The sequence below is a fragment of the Lampris incognitus genome, chromosome 10 (genome assembly GCF_029633865.1).
Source record: "Lampris incognitus isolate fLamInc1 chromosome 10, fLamInc1.hap2, whole genome shotgun sequence".
NCBI classification, from domain to species: Eukaryota; Metazoa; Chordata; class Actinopteri; order Lampriformes; family Lampridae; genus Lampris; species Lampris incognitus.
Window position 1 is genome coordinate 35,198,205 of NC_079220.1, and position 19,943 is coordinate 35,218,147.

At 45.4% G+C, this 19,943-nt stretch overlaps 1 protein-coding gene across 1 annotated transcript in view; it reads right to left on the reverse strand.

The window, feature by feature from the left end:
- Positions 1-14,072, reverse strand: part of ngfra (nerve growth factor receptor a (TNFR superfamily, member 16)) — a 28,501-nt gene extending 14,429 nt beyond the window's left edge. The window contains exons 1-2 of the mRNA XM_056288409.1: positions 13,974-14,072; positions 9,484-9,646 (exon numbers count right to left, since the gene is read on the reverse strand). Coding sequence (XP_056144384.1) covers positions 9,484-9,646; positions 13,974-14,009 — 199 coding nt within the window. The 5' untranslated portion in view covers positions 14,010-14,072. The remainder of the gene's footprint in view (positions 1-9,483; positions 9,647-13,973) is intronic.
- Positions 14,073-19,943: the final 5,871 nt, after the last annotated feature.

Genomic DNA, 19,943 nt, shown 5'->3' on the forward strand with positions numbered 1-19,943 from the left:
CCACAGTTCCTGATTCACTATCCCCACATCATCCAAACTTCTCTCTCTCTCTCTCTCTCTCTCTCTCTCTCTCTCTCTCTCTCTCTCTCTCTCTCTCTCTCTCTCTCTCTCTCTCTCTCTCTCTCTCTCTCTCTCTCTCTCTCTCTCTCTCTCTCTCTCTCTCTCTCTCTCTTTCTCTCTCTCTCTTATTTTCTTCATTCATCAGCCCCTCAAAGTACTCCTTCCACCATTCTCAACACACTCTCCGCACTTGTCAGCACATTTCCATCTCTATCCTTGATCACCCGTACATGCTGCACATCCTTCCCCGATTGGTCCCTCTGCCTAACCAATCAGTACACGTTCTTTTCTCCTTCCATAGTGTCTAACCTCTCATACAACTCACCACATGCCTTTTCCTTTTCCTTTGCCACATCTCTTTTCACTTCTCTCTGTTTATCTCACTTCTTCTTTGCCACATCTTCCTCTGTATACTTTGCTGTACTTCCTCATTCCACCACCAAGTCTCCTTGTCTTCCTTCCTCTGTCCTGATGACACACCAAGTACCTTCCTAACTGTCTCCCTCACTATTTCTGCAGTGGTTGCCAAGCCATCCAGCAACTCTTCACTACCATGTTGAAGGACTATATCTTCCAATTGGCCTGAGAGAGACGGGATCCTTCAAGAGTCTTGGGATCCCATCCATCCACCCCAAAATGAATGGGGATGGATGGATGGATGGATGGATGGATGGATGGATGGAAGGACGGACGGACGGACGGACGGAATTCTAAGTATTTGCAGCTTCTAGTTTATTTCAATAATCAATTGGGTAAAATGGTCTGAAAAGAGAAAGTAACATTACTCGGTGTCCAACGTAAGAGATCTGCACATTTGCAGCAACAAGCAATATTTTGTTTTTGAGGATTTCAAGCAAAAATGTTTGAGTTTGACTGTTGGACCACCACCATGCCCAGTAATGTTGGGCAAAATCAGCTGATGGACCTGCAGAATAATTGTCTCCCTGGCTTTCAGTGACCTGAAACACTTCCCATTAGCTCACCAAGAAGGTTTGTGGCATGAACAGATGAGAAAGTGATGACCTCAAACTGGGTTATTCTTAGGATGAAAGTTCTTAGGGGCACAAAGTAATCAATTAATTTTGCATGTTCTTATAGAATCATTTTCAGATATACTTGGAAGCCTGCTGAATTATGCATGGAGTGTGTGCGCATACTTGTGTGTGTGTGTGTGTGTGTGTGTGTGTGTGTGTGTGTGTGTGTGTGTGTGTGTGTGTGTGTGTGTGTGTGTGTGTGTGTGTGTGTGTGTGTGTGTGAGAGAGAGAGAAAGAGTTTTAGATGGTTTTGAATGAGATGAGGGTGGTATTTGAAAGGAAGGGGGGAAGTGGGAACTGACTGAACTGGCTGGCAAGAGAGAACAGAGCCCATCTTCACGACAAAGGGGAATGGAGTGTTGCCCAAATCCCATTTCTCTTCCTTTTTTTTTTGTGGCGCCCTCACATTGAGGAGAACTTGAGAGCGGTCACCTTGCGAGGGCTTTGTTTTAGACTGAAAGAGCAGCTGTACGAGGCTTTTTCTTTCCTGGTATTGCTTCTTCTGTCTGAGTGAGATGGGAAATGACAATCATCCAGAGCTGTCTTTATGTATTTAAGCACCTGCAGCTCTGTGCACATGTCTCCTCGGTGCATGTGTAGTCCATGAGAAGTGCTGGGTGGGCATGGTGCCATGCAGCAGCATGTTGTCAGTGTGAGAAGCCCTGCAGCAATGTTCCTGCAACTGCTGTGCCACGGCTGCTGTGGCAGTAAACAGCAGCCGCGGCACAAGCCGAACACTCCAACACCTGCTAAACTGCTGCACCACCAACAAGCCAACCCAGTGTACAACCCAGTGTACACAGAGACAGAGGAACAGGTGAAGGTCACCATGTGGAGATGTCAGATGAGGAGCCAGCTTGACATAGGACAACATATAAGAGGGAGGTAGAGGGAGAACAAATAACAAAAGTGTTTTTGAATGCAATATGAATATACTTGTCATGCCAATAAAGCAAATTATCAAAAGAATGAGAGTTGGGGGGGGGGTCCTAGATGGGTAACTACACTGTACACTTGATTGACTCTCAAGACTATTCAAAACAATGTAATTTTGACTAATTTTTAAAGGTGGGCCGGCCAGTTGAAGTTCAGCCATGACTGAAAATGGTCCAAACAGTGACCTCATGTTCAAGATAATAAACTGCTGATGTGAGAAATGAGAAATGAGGCTGTGGATGGAGGTCAGGGCAGTTCTCTTCCAGGAAAAAGTTCTATGAGAGACCGGAGAATGGAAAAGACAGACGAGAGTGATATTGACTGAACAGAGCAAGACCTTCCATCCAGATCCAGATCAATAACTGACCTTAGAAGTAAATAATTACTTGCATTTGTGAGCTTTGTTTTGTTTTTGAGCCAGGCTTGATGAGTAAACCTTTCCTCATTCATTTCAATTATCCCAAAGCAGACAGGCATCCTGGCTAATTTTACCATGCATGTGTGAACTGTTTTGCAGTCCTTGTGCATAAACACATCTAAATGGGACCATATGCACTGAGTGTTAAACAGGCACAGGAAAAGACTGATTGTCTCTCTCTCTCTCTCTGTGTGTGTGTGTGTGTGTGTGTGTGTGTGTGTGTGTGTGTGTGTGTGTGTGTGTGTGTGTGTGTGTGTGTGAGAGAGATAGAGAAAGAAAGAGAGAGAGAAAGAAAGAGAGAGAGAAAGAGAGAGAGAGGTGGCTGATGCATCCAGTTGCACATGATGGAGTTTGAGTTTTTTGCCTCATCTTCCTCAATGTTTTTTGTGTTTGAAACATTTCAGGTACACAGAACGTCTCTCCAGAGCATCAATTTGACTTGTACAAGTGTTTTTGTTTTTTGTTTTTTTGCCTAGTATATTAACCTATTTTTGTGACAAGATAGGATTCATGGCATTATTTTATGGTGAATGCTTGTTTACAGGAATCAGGAACAATTTATTGTCATTTCTTTCATGGACTTACATACACAAAAGAAACGAAATGCCGTTTCCCACACCAGTGTGACACAAAAGACAAAAACACATCGCAAATTTCCCAAAAACGAAAACACAAAAAACATTTAAAAACAAAATAAAACAGAGAACAAAGCAAAAAAAATAATCAAAAAACAAACAAACAAAAAAAACAAAAACAAAACACAAACAGTTAACAACACAGTCCACTCAGTACAACACAGTCCAGTCAGTACAACACAGTCACACAAAAAACATCGCTGTCCAGAGAACGAACCCCAGCCAGGATGACTGTCGGAACTGTCGGTCTGCATGGGCTAGCAGTTAGCTTAGCCTGAAAGACCACCCCGCTTCCTCGTCCTGTCAGACCGCCCTCGGTGTTACCTCCTCGGGCGCAGCTCCAGGCAGGGCGGTGGTCCCTGGGCCCACAGGACGCAGCAGACCAAGCTCCCCAGCCATCAAACGAAGACAAAACAAACTTAGACGCTGATGTGGACAAAGACACTGCATGGACGGTACTGGGTGAGGCCACAGCAAATGTGAACTTGCGCCGCCATCTTCCCACAGCGGAAGTGGTGTCACCTTGCAAATATTGGACAGTGTGCATGTGACATAGTGGGGCAGCTTAGCTCCAATATTCATAAGGATTGTGCATTTTGTGATAAAAGCACCAAACTTGGTACATATGTAGCTTAATACATTTAGAAGAAATTTGGATATGAAGCCACTCAAAATTAACCCTGTAGTGGCCATGGCAGGCATGGACGTTATTAGATCGCTTTTAGCAGGGCTGTGGCCTCCCTAAATTTCATATCAGCCATTATGACAAGACAGAGGAGAATGTTACATTTCCAGAGTTACCAATGTTATTGTTCTAGTCCAAAAAGAACCAGAGATATGCCATTTTACATATCGGATGGCACCAATGCATGTTGAAAAAATTAAGTTCCCAGTCACTTTTGAGACATTATTCACATTTCAAAACATTATTCACGTGATAAATGTTACCAGTGTTTCATGCTCTCACAGGGTGTGGCACTGTATCCAGGTTTGCCGGACACGGTAAGAAAACCGCTTGGGCAGTATGGATCGTTTTGCCAGACCTGACAGATGCTCTCTTGACGCTGTCCTCTGCACCAGGTGACATACCAGAAGAGGTCATGAGGAGCATAGAAAGATTTGTCATACTCCTGTATGAGAGGACGAGCAAGTGCTTGGACATCAATAAAGCATGAAAGAAGATGTTTGCAAAGAAGAACACCGTTCAGCTGATACCACCAACAAAGGCAGCCCTGGAGCAACATGTGAAGAGGTAGTCTATCAGGGAGGATGTGTGTGGGGCCAGATGCTGTTACCTGCACCAGACAACTGGGGCTGGACCAGGAACCGCATTCTTTAGTCAGATCCTTTAGTCGACTGGTTAACGTTGTCGCATGCGGAGCGGAAGACACGGGTCCGCGTCCTTTCCTGCGGCGGTTCCCGGACTAACCCCCCCCCCCCCGAATTCACTACAATATACATGTTTTTTTAATTTATTTCAGATTTTTCAGTTTTTCTCCCACTTTAGTGGCCAATCGGTTCCTATTCCAGTTCAAACACCCACCCTCGTACCGTATGCGTTCGCCAACTGCATCTCTCCGGCCGGCAGTCTCGAAGGAGACGCCTCCCCACTTCCGTGACAAGGCGAATCCGGGCCGAACCACTGCTTTTCCGACACGCCCAGAGATGCATTCATGTGACGAACACAAGCCGACTCCACCTCCCTCCCGAAGACAGCGTTGCCAATTATTGTTGCTTCATCGAGTCCGGACATAGTCGAATCTGACGAGACCGGGGCGCGAACCCCGGTCCCCCATGGACAACTGCATCGACCCAAAGCCGATGCTTAGACCGCTACACCACCGCGGATACTACTTGTATGAGTCTGTCTGAGTCCGTGCGCTTTTAATCTGCCAGCTGATGGATGAAGAGGTGACATGGAAGTCTCGTGAGAGTGGGGACTGGGACGGAGATGATCTACCCGCTGACTTAAGAAGGCAAGATGCCTTCCTGAAAACATTCTCGGCAAACGCTTCCGCTTCGTCCGACTTGCACCGGTCCCAGAAGTTCACCTCTAGCGGTGCAATACTAATCGGCCCGGCCGTCTTTCTTAGTCATGGCCGCAGTTCAGAGAGGAAAATAAAAAATATCGATATACGAAAGTGAACCGGAGTCCTGTTCCATTACCCCTAGCTGAGGGATTCAGGCGACCTGCTTTGAACACTAATTTTTTTTCCAAGTGAAGGCTTTGCACCCTGCTGACAGGCTCAGCGAGGGAGGACAGCTCTGCAGACGTCCCTCAGCGTGAGAAGACCCTTGACTCCACACACGCTGGCGTGTCTCTGCCCCATTAGTGTCATCAATAATGTAGATTTGAATGGCCTGGAGACTGCATGAGGTTCTCCACCATCAGCACATTTTACCATGCACAGGGTCTTCTGCAGGGGGTGGCCATTTAACCCTCCATGTCAGACAGCCATGTGTGTGTATCACAGCTTGCTTCCACTCTCTAGTAACACCGCTGACCTTCCGCCCAGCGTTTCTCTAACGACACAATTACATAAAAAGGCAACAAAAAAACAAAAAAACAAAACTTGTAATGAAAAAACTAACAATTGCTCCTGCTTCCATGACTGCCATGTTTTGTTTTGTTTTGTTTTGTTTTGTTTTGTTTTTGTGCACGGCCAGGTTAGTGGTGTAAGCCAGTTTCTCTGGTTTTGCCAGAAAGGCAGAAGTCAATGAAAACGCTCCTTTTCTTTTTTACTGGTCCCTCTGATGCAGATGTGGAGGCTGGTTGTCACGTCCTTCTCCGTGTTCAGTGGAGGGCTGTGATTCTCAGCCCCTCTGCACCGGCAGCTGCAGCATCTCTGGAAGAGGCGTTGCCTCTTCAGCCTCACAGCATCCCCAGACATTTTGTACGGCAAGTTTTTTTTTTAGTTTTTTTTTAACGGTTCACTTAGCGAGGCGGGTCCTCTTATGTGGTCTCCCGTGACAGACAGAGTGGAAAGAAGTGATGATAAATATTTCAGCGCTGCTGACGTTGGCACCGGTCTAGACCTGGGACGGGGGGCCGTTGGGGGAGGGAAGAGTTACACCAACAGGAAGTGGAGAATTAAGAGGGGACATGGTAAATACAGATGCTCCCATATTTACCATGAAACCGGAAATGGATGTGCCAAATGCTTTTTGCCTTTTAATAATTCATCTGTGCACTTTAGAAAGTTGTGACCCACCTATTTATAGGATTTGATTTTCTTTTTAGTGTTTTCAGCCTCTTGCTTCCCTTTTAGTCCCTCATGGCCCTATTTTAGACTGTCCACAAAACAAAACTAACAAATAATAATAATACAAAAAAAAAGCAAAAGCAAATCTGAACTGACGAGATACTCTCAGTGAAAATTGATGCAGCCTCCTGGGCATGTCAGCTGAATTGTTCAATGTTTATCAGCAGCAGATTTGGTTTGTGTATGGCCGTGCAGGATGATTGTTCTCTGTTGGAGGCACAAAGGCTTTTCACTATGCGTTAATTAGCTGGATCAAATGAGTAAAGAAGCATGGAGGGTACAGTATGCATGATGAATGAGCAGATATTGCCCTTTGGTGCCAGGCACTCTAACACTGTTTCATTTGCTAATACCGACGATGAGTCACATCGACTGGGAGGAGGAGGAGGAGGAAGATGCTGGCTGGAGGGGAGGAATGCAGAACAGAGCAAGGAGGGGCTTGGTCAGGAGGGACGTTGAAGTGTGGGGGGGTGTGTTTACATTATTGTAAAGCTCTCTCCCTGCATTGCCTAATGCCGTTTCTCTGTGGCCTATAAAAAGGATTATGATGTACGAGAGCTGTTGATGACGTCAAACCAGACACAAAGGCCAGACCTGTTTAAGGTGGATCCATGTTTCTGCACACACACACACACAAACACACACACACTAACTGGTTGTCCATCGTGCCCGATGATGACCATCTTCTTCTATTTGTGGGTCCTTTGAGGACTCAGATAGCAGAAGATACCTGCGCAGAGATGGTTTTTAAAGTGGCATGGGGGGTGCGCTTCTCCCAACGCCACATGACTTGATTGTATAGGAGATGGTTCCGATGGCAAGGGGGATCCCTAGACGACCGGCACCTCCACACAACTGCAGGGGGCTGCCGGAAATCCAGTTTTTCGGAAACCGCCTCGAAGCGTACCGCCACAGCTTGCTTTTCTGTTGGGGTAAGCTCCCTTAGCCTTATGTCTTCCCAGACTCACCCACAAGGCAGCGGGGCAGTGGTTGATAGGTGCCAGGGCGTGTCCACCAGGGTGGGCCTGCACACCATATCTCTGGGGCCCACTGCTGCTCCGAGATCCCCTGCCAAGTTAGCCTGGGGCCGCAAGACCCCAGTTACCATGTGTGGCCACGGGGAGGCCTGGCAGGAGTCTTGGTGAAGGAGAGGCTATGTACTGGCAAGGGAAGCCTTACACGCTAGGATGCTTCCCTATTCGCCACAAAGGCCAGCCAGCGGCAGCAAGCTAAGGGCAAGAAGGACACAAGCGGGTTGGAAGAACACATGCACCTTCCCTCCAACTACACACTGCTGCACTAGATGTATCACAACACCCTGTGTGTATGTACACACACACCACACACACACACACACACACACACACACACACACACACACACACACACACTGTGCATCTCACATCTTATTCCACCAGCTTCCTGCTGCAAATGATCACTTGTGTTGGTTCATGGTGTGTCTCTCCTAAACGCTGTCCCTCCATCTACCTCGCATGCCTGCTATCCTCTCTATCTACTGTCATGACTGCATGTAGTACACAACTTGACTACATGTAGTACACAACTCATGCCATTCTCACAAAAGCATCTCACTCATCACTTTAATTTGGCCTTCACATCAGCAGATGACTGAGTGTTGGTTGGGACACAGATGTGCTTCTGTCAGCTGCAGGGTGCTACGTCTGCTAACATGGACTCTGTGTGAACTCCACTTGCAGTATTGTGACCCATGATGCTGTGGACACACACAGCCGGTGGGTGTGCTGCCTCTCTCCCTATTCTACCTCTCCTTTACTTCAAGCAGAGAGTAAACATCTTCAGAGAAGTTATTTCATCACAAGGGATACTTAATAACACAACACAACACGTGAACTGGCTTATGTTGTCAGCTCACCAGAGCAACAACACAAAACGAGGGTTGTGATGTTACACAGTTGTACATCGGAAAATTGACCTGGACAGACTCAGAAAAGCAAATCACACACAGCCTGTTCATCACATATGCTCTGCGTTAACCTACTAACCTCGTCCCCTCCAACTATATATGCATATATAGTATATATATATACACACACACACACACATACACACACACACACACACACACACAGTATGTCACTGCTCCTGGACCCTTACTGAGCAGCTCCATATAGCACCATCTTAAAGTACAAGGTGAGCTGTAAAGAAAAGGTGAAGAGAAGGAGGTGGGAGGACCCATGAGATGAGGAGAGAGAGAGAGACTCTGTCTCTGTCTCTTGTCTCTCTGGGACATTGTGATGTAGCTCTCCTGACCCACTCTACAAGACGACAGCTGACGGTTCAGAACCGGAGCAGAACTGTTAGTGGGGACGTTTGGACACACAGGCATACTGGCAGTTCTAAGCTTAAACAACCACAAATGAATACAAGTATACCAGGCCAATGTCTTCTGCTTTTAATTTCATGATTGTATGCATTTTGCACTTGTGGTTAATGTGTGTGTGTGTGTGTGTGTGTGTGTGTGTGTGTGTGTGTGTGTGTGTAGGACTATGCATGTAGGGCAGGGGGTTGTGGCTACATCGAGGCCTTCATGCACATTTGCTTCCTGTGCATGACTTCATGTGCAGCACATGAACCACGACTCATTTCAGTTCATGTCATGTCGTACATGAAGCAGGGTGCAGCTTCTACCAGCAGGGTGTGTACAGGTGTGTACAGGTGTGTACAGATGTGTACAGGTGTTTTGCACATGGCCAATGATTAGAGTGGGATTGGTTATTTCTATGCCTGCTTGTGCATTATTGAATCATATATGCTCTGATGAAGGTCTGATAACTCGAATAAAGTGTTATACTGCACAGATGTGCAGAAACGTGTAGAAGTCTTTTCTATCAGTTCATGTCTTTTTTTTTTGGAACGTGAGCCTCAATAAACCCAAGTGCTTGAAACTTTTACACACATTACAGTTCTCAGAAATATTTTTTATGCATCACAAATGAATTGAATGGCTTGGGATAATCTTATCATCAGCAGCTGAATTCTGGTGTTATTTTCAAAATAATAATAATAATAATAATACATGGTTGACTGAAATAGTCCATCTCCGTAGTGTTCGCCTCTGCATACAGAGCATACATACAATAAATGGATGTACTCACTGTCCAGGCACTGGCTGCAGACGGTCTGAGAGGCTCCACATCGCTGCACCACGCCCTCTCCTGGTGGGCACTCCACACAGCATTCACCGCGGCTGGTGTACTGGCCGGACTCACAGGGCTGTGGCTCCGCCCACTCCGTCTTAGACGCCAACACAAAACCCACCTGGCACGTGGGAGACAGCGGGATGTTAGAGCTGATCATACGCTCATGGAGAGCTCGAGCACTAACATATGGATGGTGTGGGAAGATGGCTGTGGTCCACTTAAACAAACGCTGCGAAAAGTGGCAATTACTGCCTGCTGTTTCTTTAAACCAGCCCCCTATCACGGCTCATCATTAAGCACTCCGATTTCCTCCACAGCAGACACACTTTGAACAAGGCTTCAGAGCTCTCCAAAACACACCGCACTTCTCGTCATGAACTCATAATCTCATCAAAATACAACACACTTCTCATCATGAACTCATAATCTCATCAAAATACACCATTCTCCTCTAAACTCATAATCTCATCAAAACACACCATACTCCTCATCATAAACTCATAATCTTACCAAAATACACCACATTTCTCATCATAAACTCATGATTTCCTCTGACCACAAATCCTGATAGCTGCTATAATTTGCAGACAACACAAGTGAGATGCTGCTCCCATCAAGTCCTGTTCACACACACACACACACACACACACACACACACACACACACACACACACACACACACACACACACACACACACACACACACACACCTACAACACAAATAATAAGTGCTTCCTTACTTGCTTGTCCCTCTCTGCCTCATTTCTCATCATTTTCTCAGTGACAGACTCAGACTTGTGGATTAAACAAGACGATTTCTCACTGTGATACTTGCTACTCAGAGGTGGGACCAAGTCAAAAATTTCCAAGGCACTAGTCTCGGCACAGAAATCCGAAGTCCTAAATCCAAGTTTTAAGTGCCAAACAAGTCATTATGCACTCTTCATCATATATAATGCGATTTCAAAGCAGACCAATAATATAATAATATTACTAATATTATCAATAATAATAATACAAATTTAAGCATACCAATTATAATATGATAATATTATAAATACGCAAATCACGAATGCTTTTTAAAATTTGTATTTATTGCATATTTATTCAAAATGGAAAGAAAGAATTGATTGGCTGCACACTTTTTAAAAGCATTTTATTTGGGTTTGGAGAAGGCATGAAGAACTTCAAGCCAGAAGACTCAAGTCCAAGTCCAAGTCCAAGTCCTGAGTCATGGGTGTTAACGTCAAAGTCAAGTTTCAAGTCTTTTTCAGTTTTATCAAATAAAAGCTAACTTCGTCAAATGTTCGACTTGACTCCACATCTCACTGAATGTGATCCAACACACTGATCCCAACACACTGAACCCAACACACTGAACCCAACACACTGGTCCCAAAAGGCTGGTCCTAACACACTGATCCCAACACACTGAACCCAACACACTGGACCCAACACACTTGTCCCAAAAGGCTGGTCCTAACACACTGATCCCAACACACTGAACCCAACACACTGGACCAGAAACACACTGGTCCCAAAAGGCTGGTCCTAACACACTGATCCAACACACTGATCCCAAAAGGCTGGTCCTAACACACTGATCCCAACACACTGGTCCCATAAGGCTGGTCCTAACACACTGATCCAACACACTGATCCCGACACACTGGTCCCATAAGGCTGGTCCTAACACACTGATCCCAACACACTGGTCCCATAAGGCTGGTCCTAACACACTGATCCAACACACTGATCCCGACACACTGGTCCCAAAAGGCTGGTCCTAACACACTGATCCCAACACACTGATCCGACACACTGATCCCAACACACTGGTTCCAAAAGGCTGGTCCTAACACACTGATCCCAACACACTGATCCCAACACACTGATCCAACACACTGATCCAACACACTGATCCCAACACACTGGTCCCAAAACACTGGTCCCAACACACTGATCCCAACACACTGATCCCATCATACTGATCCAACTCACTGATCCAACACACTGGTCCCAACTCACTGATCCAACACACTGATCCAACAAATTGGTCCCAACACACTGATCCAACACACTGATCCCGACACACTGATCCAACACACTGATCCAACACATTGGTCCCAACACACTGATCCAACACAGCGCTCTGCTCAGTGTGCATGCAGCCAGCTTGCCGTTTGTGTTCATAATGTAAAAGCAACAGCACATGCCTTCTTTTCTTTTCTCCTGCATGCTAGAACATCTGCATAGGTATATCATTGTCACACTTCTCAACAGATATGTGCTAATTCCCAGATTTGTATAGATTTCTGTAAATATATGTCTAACTGTACAGTGCAGACCCACTACATGGACACCTATTTGTCCTGAACCTCTTCTGACTGTGTGCTCATGTTATCTACTAACATGATGTCGTCACACTCCATGTGTTTCACGTGAGAACCCCAACAAGTCAAACACATGTGACCCTAACTGGCTCATACAACCCATTCTGATTACTTTGCTTTTTTTCCTCTCTCCCCACTGATCTGCCCAGTTACCTGGACATGGAGAGGATTTCTACTGTGACCAGCCCCCCGTCTTTCTCTCCATTTCTTCCTCCCTCCCTCCCTTCCACCTTCCCTGACTCTGTTGCTGCTTGCTCCTTACTTTCCCACCCTTTTTTAATATAAATGCCAAACAGCATTACTGGCAAAAGAGAGGAGGCATGTGTGTGCGGTGCATATACAACACATGAATCAAGGAACTCAAAGAAAACAATGAAAGTCGTTGGACAGGAAAGCTCTTATCTGTTATGACTGCTGCAATGCAAGAAGAACAAGCCATGTTGGCTTTATTTTTATTTGTCGAGGCATATCTTCTCTCTCTTCTTCTTCTTCTTTCAGCTTTTTTCTCTGTTTCTCGGGGGTCACCACAGCAGATTTATAGTTTCCATCTTCTCTCTATCTTCTCTCGAGTTCCCTTATTCACTCTCTCTCTCCCCCTCTCTCTTTCACTCTCTGTCTCTCTCACTTCTTTCTCCCACTGTCTCGCTCTCCCTCTGTTTGTCTATCTGTCTGTCTGTCTCTCCCCCCTGTCTCTCTCTCTCTCTCTCTCTCTCTCTCTCTCTCTCTCTCTCTCTCTCTCTCTCTCTCTCTCTCTCTCTCTCTCTCTCTCTCTCTCTCTCTCTACTGACCCATACTCTCCCTTTCTGTCTTTCCATCTTTGGTGCTCCAGGTCTGGTTCTTTGTCTACTATAGTCCTCTCCCATTCATCTTTTCTGAGCCTCAGGTGATTGTGTGTGTCTAATGACCACTTAGCCACACTTTTCCTGGACTCACATCTTTTGCCCGACACAATACCAAGAACCTCAGCAGCTGATGCCTCCCTCCTCTGCTTCTTCATGTGTGCAAACCTTTGCCTTTCACCTCTGTTTCCCTCTGGATGTTGTGTCAGTTGAAGTCACTGAGTCAGTGTAAGCGAAGGGCTGTCAGTAGCCAGGGGAAGCTGATGTGGTGCAGCTAGTGACTGATTTATGTCAAATAAAGTCACATCAGCCTGCACATGATGGGCCAGCTCCCTCGCTGCTAATATCTCCCGGCAAACACATTGTTTTCAAAAGCAGATATCAGGAAATTTAGGCACAAGTGATAAACACACACACATTTATTAAACATCAAACTTTAAAAAAGTTACCTCCACCCTCACTCCGTACACCAGCTGACATGACGGATCGCTCCACTACATCACAAACTGTTCTTACAATAACTGATGTTCAAAACTCACTTCCATCAGCTGCCACGGACACACCAGTACTATCAGGGAATATGACCTGAGCTCCATGCTCATGGTTCAGTTACCATCACCATCCTCATGGTGACATTCCCCTTCCTCTTTTTTGTTAGCTTCATCATCATCCCTCTCAACTTCAGCATCAAATAATGCACCAGTACCAATTGTCTATACAACTTTATTTGACACAGGATAGGAAATGATTATAACTTGCCAATCGGTGTTAACAATGATATCTATCTTTTTTCTGGCCATTTTGTGAACTAAGAATCGATAACAAATAATACACAATACAGGTTATATCAGGGCCACAAATAGGCCACTCATGAGCTACAAATCCCAAAACTGGACCGAAGCGCCTGTAACTGGAAAGCTCCTGGAAATAGCTTAATGTCCTCACCTATCATTGAAAGTATAATCCAACTTTTTTTTTCTCCCCCCCCCCCCCCCCACAATGAGAGCAGTACGGAGTTGACAGAGACGGGCAGGCTCCCGCTCCGGTGAGCAGCGGCTCTAACGGGCCATCACGCGCGGGCTGAATGGACCGAGGCTGCTTCTCATTAGGCTCTCCCAGGTGTGATACAGCATGCGTTTTGTATATTTAGAAAATGTAGCGGTTATATTCTTTGCATCTCAGTGTTTCTTTATTACACGGGTAGGTTACTTACCACTGCACAGAAAACCGCCGGAGATAAGGTACTCATCGTGCGCTGCTGGCTGGAGTGATATATAGAGATACAAAGAAGGATACTATGCAGAGAAGGTGATGCTCATGTTAATTCCAGGGCCAGGATTTGATCAGGGAGTCTGGGCCATGCATGCTCCTATCCGCTGTCCGGCGTTGCGGGACCAGTGAAGTGAGATGCGTCCCCAGGCAGACTCTCTGGTACGGAGCGCTATCCAGCAGAGCACTGCGGAAGCGTGAGGCGTGCACAAGCACAAGAGGGGCACGTCCACTCTCCAAACTGCTCCCGTTACTTCTGCAGTAAGAGTACACTCTAGCCCCCCCTCTCCCGCCCAACACGAATCCCCCCCCCTCGCTCTTTCTCTCTCGCTGTCTCGCACCCTCCCTCTTCCTATCCCTCTGTTATAGTATATTGCAGAGCAACACCTCACGAATAGGCTGATGAACCTGCGCAGGTTTAAACTACAGTCTAAATAACATATATTCATTTTATATTTGGCAGTTTACATTTCATGAAACATTTACTTTTTGATTGCATGTGAATCCCACACTCAGGTTTGTTGCGATTAATAATAATAATAATAATAATAATAATAATAATAATAATAATAATAATAATAATAATAATAATAATAATAAGCATAAACAATAGGAGCGGGTGCCGGTAGTTGCGCCGTCCTCTCCTGCATTATCATCACTGACCACGAGAGGGCGGACAACATGCGCTCATGTCTGGCTCTGCATCTGTACGATTTGAGATCATCTAGCTTTCTATTGAGCCTTCCCTATACAGGATGAGAAACGGAACTTATTTCACAGAGAAATGTTCGATTTCGGGAGTGAACTGATTGAATTAACATTGACTCCTGTCTCACAAACTATAATCTGTCTGATGATCCACTCTAAAAATTAATTCACTGGCTCAAAAAAAAAACAACAACAACAACAACAACAACGAAAACAAAAAAACAAAAAACAAAACTGCGCAACAATTTGTGTCAAGCGTTTTGGGTTAAAACTGCTGCTGACAGAATTACGTAGCTCCAGTAAACTGTATTAGGCTTGGTGGCTCTTCTTTTCACATAAAAATCAAGCTGTTCCAACTAACTTTTCCCCAGTATTTGAAAGTATTTTAAGCTCAGCTATTACCACATATTTAAATTGACCACCTTCTAAAAGTACGTTATTCCAACTAAAAACATGTTGTCTCCCCTGCTAAGCAAGGCCTCTTCTACGGTCACTATGGTGGTCTCTTCAATTCTGTACTGTATTTTACAACTGCATTAAGAAAAGTTTTACTTAACTTTTGAGTCTTGTAATTCTACAGTAATAATGATGTTGCTTACATCATATCTATACCATAAAGCACTGCATTAGTATACAGTTTTTAATAGGCTATGATTATTTTAGTTAAGATTATGATATTTATCCCCACTAATAAACACTGAAATGATCAGGCATTACAGTTAGCAACACGTGACTATTTTTTTCTGATTTGGGCTGGCGGCTTTTTGTCAAGACAGTCTAGTGAATGTAACCTACATGTGTCACATAAGCACAGTAGCAATAAAATCCCATAGAACTCATTTCAAGTCAAACATCCCCCCTTTTTTCAAAGGGTCCCCCAAATCTATGTCCCACAAATATGTGTGTTAACAGGTGTAAATGCAAAACACCAACATGAACTTCTATTTCTTTTTCATCCCAAATGTCATAACCACAAGTCTCTGCTGCAAAACAAAAAGTCTCTGCTTTTTTTTCTTTCCAAACACAAACTAGCTAAGAGTGTGTGTAGCCTACCACATTCCCTCAAAATGGAGCAGGGATTATTCTGCCCTGATTGCCCTCCATCTCAACTAAGTAGTGTATCTGGGATTTGGTACCACAACTCCTCCAGATCTGGTCACCACTGGGCCTGAAGGCTGAGGGGAACTGGTGGGTTTTCCAGGGATATCACTTTTTGTGATGTTCGAGTGCTGTTCAGCAGGGCCACACTGCCCTGATGACCCTCTGGTTGAACTAAACATGACTCTGTTCACCAGCTGGATATGGCAGCGGTTCCTCCTGGCATGTCACCTCGTGCGGATCCAGTGTGAAAGAGTGTGGCATAGCCTCCTGGTGTTGCACTGTCGCAGTTGTTGTCCATGCTTTTCCCCGTCAAGCTTCAGCCCAATTTGATCACAAATGGTGAGTGGGGGAAGGGGTTTGGCAAAGTACCTGCAGTTGTAGCCCTTTTCATAGCACTGTTTTGCTTTTGTGTCATTCTTTTTGACTGTTTCCAGATTAGGCCACATCAGCCGCAGGCTCTCTTTGAGGACTGGAAGTGTCGTGTGAATTTCTCATCCTATTAGTTGCCTGGCAGGGCTCTGCCTTGTTGGCTCTATCGGAGTTGAGTAGTAACTTAAAAGTGCTAGATGGGGGTCATCTTCCTTAAGGATCAATTTGGCTGTTTTCACAGCCTGCTCTGCCATTCTGTTGGACTGCATAAAATTGGGACTTGAAGTAATGTGTTGGAAGTAGTAATCTGCAGCAAAGTACCTGAATAGTTTAGCTCCACATTGAAGTCCATTGTCGGTCATTAACTCATCTGGTGTTCCAAAACGTGTAAAGATGTTTTTAGCCTTTGGATGACTGTTTCAGAGTTTGTTTTTGGCAATTCCAAGATCTCAAGCTATCTTAAAAAGTAGTCTATCACAATAAAATAGTAATGACCTTTGTGCTTGCAAAGATTAGCACCAAGCTTCTGCCAAGGTAAGTTAGATAACAGTGTAGTGAGCAGGGGTTCTCTGGTTTGACTCGGTCTGTGGATGTTGCAGGGTTGACATGATGATGACACGACCTCTTTCATGTCACTGGTGATACCTGCCTACCACATAGGACCTCAGTAACGCTTTACATTTTGTAAGGCCTTGGTGGCCCTGGTGAATATTTTTAAGCATATCAGCTCTCATCGTCTTGAGGATCACTATTCGGTTGCCTCTTTGGAGCAGTCTATTTACTTCGCCGAGAGTGACCCGCACTCCTTAAAATATGTGCTGGCTTGCACTTCTCCATATGCTCTGGCCAGCTGTTGTGGCCGTATTTAAGGAAACACTGCAGTACACCATCTGATCTTGTCTTCTCTCTGATCTACTCAACAATCAGGTTTCTCACCTTCATGTCATCCTTCACTGATATCCACATATGCTTTAACCTCTGCCTCCAGGTCACCTGATTGAATGTCTTAAATTGGATGCCTGGACAGGGCGTGTGTGACCACTAGGTTTTCCCTGGAATATATTGGGCTACTGGATTAAACTTCATCCAGTATAATGAGTAGGCGCCGACAGCGTATGGGGGTGGCATTGAGATCTTTCGAATTGATAAGGGTCACCAACAGCTTGTGGTCCGTTAACAGCTTGTACTTTTTGAGGCCGCAGAGGTATTGGTAGAAATGCTCGGAGGCCCACACTCCTGCAAGGCACTCCTTTTAAATCTGAGCATACCTCTTTTCATCATTGGTCAGTGTTCATGAACAGAATGCCACAGTTTTCAGCTTTCCATCGTGGCTCTTCATAAGGACTCTGCCCAGTCCATAGCCACTGGCATCTGCACTGATGACTGTAGGTTTCACAGGGTCGAAGAACTCCAGGAGGGATGCTGACAAAATTAGCTCTGTAACTTTGATGAATGCAGTCATTTGTTGCGATTCCAAATACCAGTCTCACTCAGACTTGAGCAGTTTATTGAGGGGCTGCAATACAGTAGAGGTTAGGTAAGTAGGGCGGCACGATGGCACAGTGGTTAGTGCGGTTGCCTCACAGTAAGAAGGTCCTGAGTTTGAGCCCCAGGGTAGTCCAACCTTGGGGATCGTCCCGGGTTGTCCTGTGTGGAGTTTGCATGTTCTCCCCATGTCTGCATGGGTTTCCTCCGGGGGCTCCTGTTTCTTCCCACAGCCCAAAGACATGTAGATCAGGTAATCGGCCACTAAATTGTCCTTAGGTATGAATGTGTGTGGGTGTGTGTGTGTACGTTGGCCCTGTGTGATAGTCTGGTGGCCTGTCTAGGGTGTCTCCCCGCGGCCCACCTGCCACCCAATGACTGCTGGGATAGGCTCCAGCATCTCTGCGACCCTGAGAGCAGGATAAGCTGTTCGGAAAATGGATAGATGGATGGGTTAGGTAAGTATCATCTAATGTAGTTAACCATTCCCAGCAACCATCTAAATTCATTGACATTTTTGGGTGGGTCCATTGTTGTAATGGCTGTGACCCTTTCTGGGCTTGGGAAAACGCGACCCTTGGTTACTACTTGTCCCAGGAAGTTAAGCTCTGACTGGCTCGAATGACAGTTGTTCTTATTGAGCCTTAAGCCTGAGACTTGTATAGTATCGGTCTCCATCACCCTCTTGAGTCTCAGGTCATGTATTTCCTGTGTTTCACCGAACACAAGAATGTTGTCCATATACATGGCTGTCCTGTCATGTCCCTGCAGCAGCTCTGACATTTTTGGTTGGAAAATGTCTGTCACTGACGTGATGCCAGACGACAATCATTTAAAACAATATAGCCACAAGCGGCGATTAATGGGGTCCAAGCAGTATTGCAGCCGGCATGTGTCCGATCTGTTTCATATTTGGTACATGGCTTCTATGTGCCACAAAGAATAAGCCTAGCAAGTTTCATGAAGATTGGCCATTCACACTAGCAGATATTAGCTGCTGAATTTTGATTGGCTGTTTGGCAGCCAATTTGGTAATCCAGCCAATCAGCACTTTAGGCAATGTAGCCAAATGGGTCCAAGAATAAGTATACCAAATTTCAGATTTTTTGATCAAGCGGTTGAGATATTGATATGTGTCAGTTGTAGCGCCCCCTATGGACGAAATTTCACAAAATGTGGCATGCTTCCAAAGAATGCAGCGCTTCCACACCAAATAAGTCAAAATAGCGGGCAAACTATATGACTGACATAGGTGGTCCCAATAGTAAAGTTGTTGAGCACATTGAGATGCATGGGTCGATTAAATTTTGTGTTGATCTGACTTATGCTGTGGGAGTTATGGCCTTTTAAGCATGACCCTTTGTTATAGCGTCACCATCCGGCTGACATGGGTGATTTGTAGTGCCAGAGTAGTGGGGGGCCGTATGAATCCACCTACCAAATTTGGTTGGTCTAGGACTTATGGTTGCTGAGTCTCAGACACTTTTAGCTGAGAAACCGCGCCCAAACTAATACAAGTCAAAATGGCGGGCAAACTATATGGCTGACATACACTCACTGGCCACTTTATTAGGTACACCTTGCTAGTACCGGGTTGGACCCCCTTTTGCCTACAGAACTGCCTTAATCCTTCGTGGTATAGATTCAACAAGGTACTGGAAACATTCCTCAGATAGTTTGGTCCATATTGACATGATAGCATCACGCAGTTGCTGCAGATTTGTCGGCTGCACATCCATGATGCAAATCTCCCGGTCCACCACATCCCAAAGGTGCTCTATTGGATTGAGTTCTTGACTGTAGAGGCCATTTGAGTACAGTGAACTCATTGTCATGTTCAAGAAACCAGTCTGAGATGATTCGAGCTTTATGACATGGCGCGTTATCCTGCTGGAATTAGCCATCAGCAGATGGGAACACTGTGGTCATAAAGGGATGGACATGGTCAGCAACAATACTCAGGTAGGCTGTGGCGTTTACACGATGCTCAATTGGTACTAAGGGGCCCAAAGTGTGCCAAGAAAATATCCCCCACAACATTACACCACCACCACCAGCCTGAACCGTTGATACAAGGCAGGATGGATCCATGCTTTCATGTTGTTGACGCCAAATTCTGACCCTACCATCCGAATGTCGCAGCAGAAATTGAGACTCATCAGACCGGGCAACGTTTTTCCAATCTTCTATTGTCCAATTTTGGTGAGCCTGTGTGAATTGTAGCCTCAGTTTCCTGTTCTTAGCTGACAGG